The sequence below is a fragment of the Chiloscyllium plagiosum genome, chromosome 36, assembly GCF_004010195.1.
Source record: "Chiloscyllium plagiosum isolate BGI_BamShark_2017 chromosome 36, ASM401019v2, whole genome shotgun sequence".
Taxonomy (NCBI): Eukaryota; Metazoa; Chordata; class Chondrichthyes; order Orectolobiformes; family Hemiscylliidae; genus Chiloscyllium; species Chiloscyllium plagiosum.
In genome coordinates, this window is record NC_057745.1 from 35971456 (window position 1) to 35981014 (window position 9559).

Sequence of the window (9559 nt, forward strand, 5' to 3'; positions counted from 1 at the left end):
ACAGTCAGTCGCCTGAGGCAGGAATTGAACCCAGGTCTCTGGCGCTGTGAGGCAGCAGTGCTAACCACTGTGCCACCGTGCCGCTTATCGTAAAGTACAACAGGACCTTGAGTAGATGGGCCAAGGAGTGGCAGGTGAGACTTCATTTAGTTAAATGTGAATTGTTGCATTTTGGAAAGGTATATCAGGGCAGGACTTATGCATTTAATGTTGGATCCTGTGGAATGTTGTCGAACAAAGAGATCTTGGAGTGCAACGTCACAGTTCCTTGAAGGTGGAGTCACAGATAGACAAGGTAATTAAGGCAGCATTTGATAAACTTGCCTTTATTGGTAAGTGCATTGACTATAAAGTTGGGGTGTCATATTGCGGCTGTACAAGACATTGGTTTGGCAACTTTTCGAATACTGCATTCAATTCTGGTCTCCCTGCTCCAGTAAAGATTTGTTAAATTTGAAAGGATGCAGAAAATATTTAAATATGTTGCTAGGATTGGAGGGTTTGAGTTACAAGGAGAGGCTGAATAGGCTGAGGCTATTTTCCCTGGAGCGTCGGCAGCCAAGGGGTGACACTATAAAGGTTTATAAAATCATGGAGGGGGATGGATAGGATAAATAGACAAAGTCTTTCTCAGGGCTAGGGAGTCCAAAACTAGATGGCATAGGTTTAAGGTGAGAGGGCAGAGATAATAAAAGGAACCAAAGTGGCAACCTTTTCATAGAGGGCGATTCATGTTTGGAATGAACTGCCAGATGAAGTGATGGAGGCTGGTATAACTCCAACAATTAAAAACATCTCATTGAGATGGCAGGGTTCAGAGGGAAATGCTGGCAAACCCTGAACTGAAGGGTTTGTTCACCTTGCAATTTCATTTTGAAATCATTGATAATTTCTGTAGTATTCCAGGCCATTATCAGTTGCTGCCTCACAAGTTTTTCCTCAATTTCACCTGCAACGTTTGCCCAAAAACTTATACGATTTCTCTCTGGTTACTGCACCATTTGAAAGGAAGATTTTATTCCTTGCCTGCCTTATTTTAAACCTCTCCAATCTTGTTTATCCCAACCATCTCCCCAAGATCTGCTTTCCTCCATGCATAAATACTTCTCCAATCTAAACTTGTAATTGAACCTTTGCATCTCTCAAACCATTGTGATAAATCTCCTCTGCGCCCTTTCAAGACCCTTTGTCTTTCCAACATGTGGTGACCAGAACAGTATATAATACTCTCAAATGGGGCCTAACCAGAGCTTTTTAAAAGATTCTGCACAACATCCCAGCTTTCCCATTCAATAGCTGTAATTTATAAATCCCAAAGATCATATAATGCTTTGCTAATCATCCTCTCAATCTGTCCTGTCACTTTCAAAGCTTGATGTCCCTCTGTCCCTGCACATTTTAGAGCTGCACCATTAACCTATATTACCAGTCAACATCCCTTCTGTCAATTTGCGGAAGCTCACATTTTTCTGTATCAAATCCCATCACCATTTGTCATTTCTTCTAACCCATCTTTGCCCAGGGAAAACAGGGAATTTGCATCATCCCGACTGTTTGACATCATTAGCAAATACTAAAATTTTACTCTCTACAAAAGTGGCCCTAGTACTAATCATTACAGAACGTCATTATTCACCATGCTCCAGTCTGAAACTGACAATTGAATTGATACTTTCTGTCCTTAAGCTATTTTTAAAATCCAAATATACACCAATCCTTCTATTCAATGAACTTCAGTTTTGCTTGTTGACTTTTTTCCTGATTAATGATTTAAAAGCCTTCCAATACAGATGTTAGATGAACTGATGCATAGTTGCTAGGACTGTCCGCACATCTGAATAGTCTCCAATTCTTAGGCACTTCCCCTGTCTACATGTATGTTTAGAAGATTATAATAACTTTTTCACTACCTCCGGCCTCACTTCCTTCAGTAATCTGAGATGCAAACCATCCAGAATTGGTGGCTTGTTTCCCCTTAATTTGGCCAGTCTTTCTGGTACCTCTGCCCTTGTACTTTTCACTGTATATTCCCTCCTCCATCACCACTTCCACAGATATTTGTCAGACTCCTCTTCCTTCATAAATACCGAGACACATCCGTGAATTGTTCTAGCCTTCCCTTCACCTTTAATTTAGAATACCCTTTATTGTACTCTGTACTTCAGTACGTGACAATGTCACCTCTTATGACACCATCTTAGGTACACTTACCTAGGTACAAATCTTGGAAACAAAGAGGAATAAAGAGAAAACTATGAGCCTTGACAATATTCTGGCAATGGTTAGGGTTAGTCTCTTCTGCAGAACTTGCCGTGCCCTCCAGCCGAGCTGTTCTAAAAGTTCACTGTTTTGCCCAGCATAGTCACTGCCTTCTGACTTTCCCAGCTCTCCAAGATAAAGCCTCAGAACCCACTCCAAATCTTAACGGCCCACTAATTCTTATAATTTCTTCCTGAATTCTAATAGCACAGAGCCATCCAACTGTTCACAACTCCTCACTAAGTCTTTCCCCTTGTTTTTTGCTTGTAACCATTAAATTTCTCAATCTCAAGTACCTGCCCATTTCCCCTTAATGGGAACCACTTACATCATCTTTTAAACAGAAAACAAAGAACATGCTCTGCCATTCAACCCATTGGCTTATCTTCGATCTCAAAACCATATTCCTGCTATCCTTCCTATAATCTTGATGTCTTTAAAATCTAAAAGCTCTTCCTTTAACACATTCAGTGACTTGGCATCCACAGCCTTTGTGGTAGAGAATTCCACAGATACACGATCATTTGAGAAGAAATTTCTACTCACTTCAGTCCTAAATGGCCTACTCTCCATACTGTGGTTGTGAGAACGGTTTCAGGCAGAATGTTCCAGATCCTTAATGGATCTACTGGGTTAAAATATTTCTTTGTATTTCCCCTTTTGATTATTGTTCACCTAATCCATGAAGGGCTCAGAAGGACCCTTTGAGTATTAATACCAGCACAGCTGAAAGCATACTAATTGAAAAGCTTGCACACAGTATTTCAGGGCCAAATCAATAAAAGTGAAGAATTGTGATTCCCTTGTGAAGTCTGATGAAATCTGATGACATATTACATTCATGTCAAGAAGGAACGGCTGAAAAGTTCTTGGGATCTATCTTGATCGTATTTACTTTGTCATGCATTGCAAGATATTCAATCACAGGCATATTTACTACAGTGTTAATTCTGGGTGTTAGAAATGAGTTTCACATGTACTACTGTTCTGATGTTGAACAGTGTATTTTGTTGTTCTTTGTTCAAAGCTATAGAGTCTTTGGCAATATTCTCTTAATAACTCTGGATCTCACACTTTGTCGACATTTTAAAGAAATTACTAGTTCCGAACCAGATTAGAACATAGAACATAGAAAAGTACAGCACAGAACAGGCCCTTGGCCCATGATGTTGTGCCAAGATTTAATCCTAATGTCAAATATAGTAACTTAATCTACGCACCCCTCAACTCATTGCTATCCATGTGCATGTCCAGCAGTCGCTTAAACGTCCCTAATAACTCTGCTTCCACCACCACAGCTGGCAATGCATTCCAAGCATTCACAACTCTCTGCATAAAGAACCTGCCTCTGACGTCTCTTTTCTACCTTTCTCCTAATATCTTCAAACTAAGACTTCGCGTACCAGTCAATGCTGCCCTGGAGAAAAGTCTCTGGCTATTGAGTCTATCTATTCCTCTCATTATCTTGTATACCTCCAAGATAATGAGAGGTCTCCTCTCTTCCTCCTCCTCTCCAGAGAGAAAAATCTGAGCTTATTAAACCTTTCTTCATAAGGCAAGCCCTCCAGTCCAGGCAGCATTCTGGTAAACCTTCTTTGCACCCTCTCCAAAGCCTCTGTATCTTTCCTATAGTAGGGCGACCAGAACTGGACACAATATTCCAAGTGTGGTCTCACCAGGGACTTGTAGAGCTGCAGCAAAACCTCGCGGTTCTTAAACTCGATCCCCCTATTAATGAAAGCCAAAACACGATATGCTTTCTTAAAAATCCTATCCACTTGGGTGGCAACTTTGAGGGATCTATGTACTCGTACCCCAGATTCCTCTGTTCCTCCACACTGCCAAGTATCCTGTCTCTAATCCTGTATTCAGCATTCGAATTCGACCTTCCAAAATGCATCACTTCGCATTTATCCAGATTGAACTCCATCTGCCATTTCTCAGCCCAGCTCTGCATCCTATCTGCAGGCTCTGCAGCAGCCCTCTATACTATCGACAACACCTCCAACTTTTGTGTCATTTGCAAATTTACTAACCCACCCCTCAACCTCCACATCCAAGTCATTTATAAAAACTACAAAGAGCAGAGGCCCAAGAACAGAGCGCCGCGGGACCCCACTCAACACTGACCTCCAGGCAAAATACTTCACATCTTCAACCACTCTCTGCCTTCTGTCAGCCAGCCAATTCTGAATCCAGATAGCCAAATCTCCTTGTATCCCATACTTCCTGACTTTATGAATGGGCCTATCATGGGAAACCCTATCAAATGCCTTGCTGAAGTCCATCCACTGCTCTACCATCGTCAACCAGTCTTGACACCTCCTCAAAGAACTCAATAAGATTTGTGAGGCATGACCAGCCCCTCACAAAGCCATGTTGACTGCCTTTAATCACACTATGCTTTGCCAAATAGTCATAAATCCTATCCCTCAGAATTCTTTCCACAACTTTGCTGACCACAGACGTAAGACTGACTGGTCTGTAATTGCCAGGGATTTCCCTATTCCCCTTCTTGAAAAGAGGAACAACATTTGCCTCCTTCCAATCCTCTGGTATGACTCCTGTGAAGAGTGAGGAGGCAAATATTCTCGTCAGTGGCTTAGCAACCTCCTTTCTCCCTTCCTGGAGCAGCCTAGGATAAATCTGATCTGGCTCGAGAGACTTATCAATTTTAATGTTTCCCAGCTCCTCTAAGTTTTCATTTACAACAAGTTTCCCTTCCTTAGTGAAAACTCAAGCAAAAAACTCATTTAGGGCTTCCCCTATCTGCTCAGACTCCACGCACAAGTTCCCTATGCTATCCCTGTTTGGCCCTACCTTCTCCCTGATCATTCTCTTATTCCTCATGTATGAGTAAAATGCCTTTGGGTTCTCCCTAATCCTTCTTGCCAAGCCTTTCTCGTGCTCCCTCCTGGCTCTCCTCATTCCATTCCTGAGCTCCATTCTAGCAAGCCTGTAATCCGCTAAAGCTGTGCTAGATCCTTGCTTCCTCCACCTTACGTAAGCTGCCGCCTTCCTTTTAATGAGAAGTTCCTCTGTACTCGTTATCCAAGGTTCCTTAATCTTACCCCTTCTTACCTGCCTCAGAGGAACAAATTTGTGCATCACTCACAACAACTGCTCCTTAAATAGTCTCCACAGGGCACAACAGACATTTCTGTGGAACAACTGCTCCCATTCTGTACTTCCCAACTCCTGTCTGATAGTGTCATAATTTCCTTTTCCCCAATTAAATATCTTCCCTCAGCAACTGCTGGGGCTTATGCCCGAAACGTCGATTCTCTTGTTCCCTGGATGCTGCCTGACCTGCTGCGTTGTTCCAGCAACACATTTTCAGCTCCTTTCACTCTCCAAGGCTATGCTAAATATGAAGCAGTTGTGATCACTTTCACCAAAGTGCTCTCTCACCGAGAGATCTGACACCTGTCCTAGCTCGTTGCAGAGCACCAAATCCAAAATGGCCTCTCCCCTCGTCGGTCTGTCTACATATTGAGGAGAAAGTGAGGACTGCAGATGCTGGAGATCAGAGCTGAAAATGTGTTGCTGGAAAAGCGCAGCAGGTCAGGCAGCATCCAAGGAACAGGAGAATCGACGTTTCGGGCATAAGAAGAAGAAGCCCTGAAGAAGGGCTTATGCCCGAAACGTCGATTCTCCTGTTCCTTGGATGCTGCCTGACCTGCTGCGCTTTTCCAGCAACACATTTTCAGCTCTGTCTACATATTGAGAAAGGAAACCCTCCTGAACACACCTGACAAAAACGGCTCCATCCAAACCATCTGCACTTAGGAGGTTCCAGTCGATATTGGGAAAGTTGAAATCACCCATAACAACCACCCTGCTACATTGCATTCTTCTAGAATCTGCTCGCCTAGGAGATCCTCAATCTCTCTACTGATATTAGGGGGTTTGTAGAAAACCCCAATGCGGTAGCTGTTCCCTTGCTGTTACTAACTTCCACCCATACTGACTCAGTCGACAAACCTTTGTTTCTGTAACTGTGATGCACTCTCTAATTAGCAATGCTACACCCCCTGCTCTTTTTCCACCCTGCCTATTCTTGTAACATAAATTTGGCAGTCTGGTCCAGGATTGTAACAAGTTGTAAATAGGCTCTCTTAGCAATGTTCAGAGGCTCAGCTAAGGGTAATCCAGTTTGCTTCAGCTTGGATTTCATTGAGGTCCTTTGTTCAGGCCCATCCCACTGGAAGTAACTGTTCTTCTCTAACTACATTATCAAATCCTTTAATTATATTAAACAGCAATCAATCAACTCAATCTTCTATATTCAAGATGTGGAGGTGCCGGTGCTGGACTGGGTTGGACAAAGTTAAAAATCACACAACAGCAAGTTATAATCCAACAGGTTTATTTGGAAATACTAGCTTTCAGAGCGCTGCTCTTTCATCAGGTAACTACTGGGGCAGGATCATAAGACAGAGAAGCTATAGCAAAAGATCACAGTGTCGTGCAAATGATACAATATATTGAATAGTTACCTGATAAAGGAGCAGCGCTCCGAAAGCTAGTAGTTCCAAAATAAACCTGTCGGACTATAACCTGGCGTTGTGCGATTTTTAACTTCTATATTCAAGGAAGCAGAAACCTAGCTGAGGTCCACATAATTTAGCCTTGATTATTGTTCTGCACTGCACCCCTTCCAAAGCCATTACATCCTTCCCGAAATTTCGGCTCACTGCTGCCTCACAGAGCCAGGAACCTGGATTTGTTTCCAGGTTTGGGTGACTGTCTGGATTTTGTACATTGTCCTTGTATCCATGTGGGTTTCTGCTGGGTGCTCCGGTTTCCTCCCACAGTCCAAAGATATGTAGACTACGTGGAGTAGCTATGCTAAATATTGGATTACAGGAATAGAATGGGGTCTGGTTCTGTGTAGGACGCTCTTTGGATGGTCCGTACAGACATAATAGGCCAAATTACCTCTTTCCACACCGTAAGTGTTCTATGATTCTATGAAATATGGGGCCCAGAACTGGATTCAGTTTCTCCAGATGGGATTAAGCCATGGCATGATTTCCAGCCACTTGTATTGCAACCACATTACAATAAAGGCTGTCTGCTAGCTCCTCAACATTGAGAAAACAGTTGTATCTGATTTTCATGGGTGCACTTCCCATAGAGTGTACCATTGTTTGGTCCAGTCTGATTGATTGGAGAAATCAGGAAACAAATTACAAAATAATCCATTATCACCAATGACTTTCAGGATTCTCTCTTTTTAAAATTCTAGCTATTCTTTTATGTATTTAAAACCTTCAAAGTCAAGAGTCTGTTATTGCTCTGCATTCAAGGCAGAATGGCAAGTTTACAACACGCTCAGAAAGACAAGATGACAGCATATTTCACACAAAATGCAAATAAGACAAAGTCTGTACCAAGCTGAGCTTCGGAAGTCTGCGTCCGCTTGTGGCTTCTTGACTGCAACACACCGTTAATCCTCTGCAACATGTAGTAGACAGCAATGCAGCTGAAGAGGATGTACCAACCATATTCAGACAGAATGTTTAGCACCTGCATCACTGAAAGGAAAATGGAATCAACTGTTGACACTATTTTTCCAGCATGATAAAGCAAGTGCAAATAACTGAGCTTAGATTTGCTCATGGAGAAAGTGAGGGCTGCAGATGCTGGAGATCAGAGCTGAAAATGTGTTGCTGGAAAAGCGCAGCAGGTCAGGCAGCATTCAAGGAGCAGGAGAGGAAGAGAGCTTCTTCAAGGAAGGCATCCTTGTAAGAGGATTCGCAGTAGGTTAAAATCTTCCTGAAGAAGGGCTTATGCCTGAAACGTCGATTCTCCTGTTCCTTGGATGCTGCCTGACCTGCTGCGCTTTTCCAGCAACACATTTTCAGATTTGCTCATTACAGGCTTCATGCTGCTATTAGTTTGTTAAAACCTGGTCCTCTGCTGTGTCCCTGGAGCAAGCACAGCTGCCAAGTCCCCTGCTCTTGATCCCTTTGAGTGACTCCTGCTAGATTTGGGACAACAATCTGCTTATTATCCAATAGTTTTGTGACGTATCTATAGATTTGTGTGTAAGTATCTTTGAAACTGATCGGAATTCTTGGGAATGTAACTGTCAAACATATGGCAACTTGGGCCTTTATCAGCAGAGTTATTGAGTAGAAAGACTGGGGGGATTATACTGAACTTTAATCATACTCTGATTGGGCCACATGTAGAGCTAATGGAACAAGGTTTAAATAGCAAGGTTTTGGGCATGAAATATAAATATAAGTGGTAATGACCGAGAACTTGCTCCCCATCAGCACAAGAGACAGGAATGATCAATGATTTTAAAAGGGAATCGAATGGACTTTTGAAGGAAACGCATATAGGGCTACGAGAATCAAATGGGGGAATGGACTGCTCTACAGAAACCAGCATGGATTCAATGGCTTCTTTCTGTGCCATAATACCTCCATGAGTTATAAATGATTAATGTACATTTGGCTTGATGTATTTGGTTTATCATTGCCACAGGTACAGAGATAGAAAAATATATTATTTTACATGTTAACCAAACAAATCATACATTACACCAGGTACAACAGTGATAGAACAAAATGCAGAATATACTGCTACAATTGAAAAGAATCAACTCTAATACGTAAGAGCTCCTTTCATAAACCTGATAGCAGGGAGGAAGCTGTTCTTAAATCCATTGGCACATATTTTCAAATATTTGTATATTCTGCCTGGTGGAAGACAGTATAACTGGGATAGGAGGTTTTCATGACAGACTGGACTGTGTTCATCCTCTCTGTAATTTCCTGTGGTGTTGGGCAGGGCAGTTGCTATACCAAGCAGTGAAGGTTTCTATGGTGCAGTTATAAAAATTGGCCAGAGTCATTATGAACATGCTGAATTCTGAGGACGTATAGGCACTGGCGTGCTTTTGTGATGGTAGTGTCAGCGTGGATGGACCAGGACAGATCATTGGCGATATTTATCCTTATACAATATATGCGCACATGATACTGACATCTTTAAATATATGCATACAGATATGAACCAAGAGTACACATTAAGCTACAATGCACCTGACTATCACTAAATCAGGGTGTCATAGCTGACAGTGGCAAATCAGCATGCAAACCTTGCTTGTTCCTGCCACGTTCGCTGCACTTCCTGCAACTCTGTACTTCCTGCCACCTACTTCACATCCTTACACCAACCACCCACCCTTTCCCCGATTCCCTGTCTCCCCCCAATTCACTCAGTTCCTTTAACATTCCACATTATTATCCCCATCCGTCCACCTCCCCCCACAATTCTCCTC

At 42.5% G+C, this 9559-nt stretch overlaps 1 protein-coding gene across 2 annotated transcripts in view; it reads right to left on the reverse strand.

Annotated features, from left to right (window-relative positions):
- The window catches only part of selenos (selenoprotein S), a 40485-nt gene that overhangs the window by 30673 nt on the left and 253 nt on the right, over positions 1-9559 (reverse strand). For both annotated transcript variants that reach the window (XM_043677671.1, XM_043677673.1), the window contains exon 2: positions 7656-7799. In XM_043677671.1, the coding sequence (XP_043533606.1) occupies positions 7656-7799 (144 nt within the window). The remainder of the gene's footprint in view (positions 1-7655; positions 7800-9559) is intronic.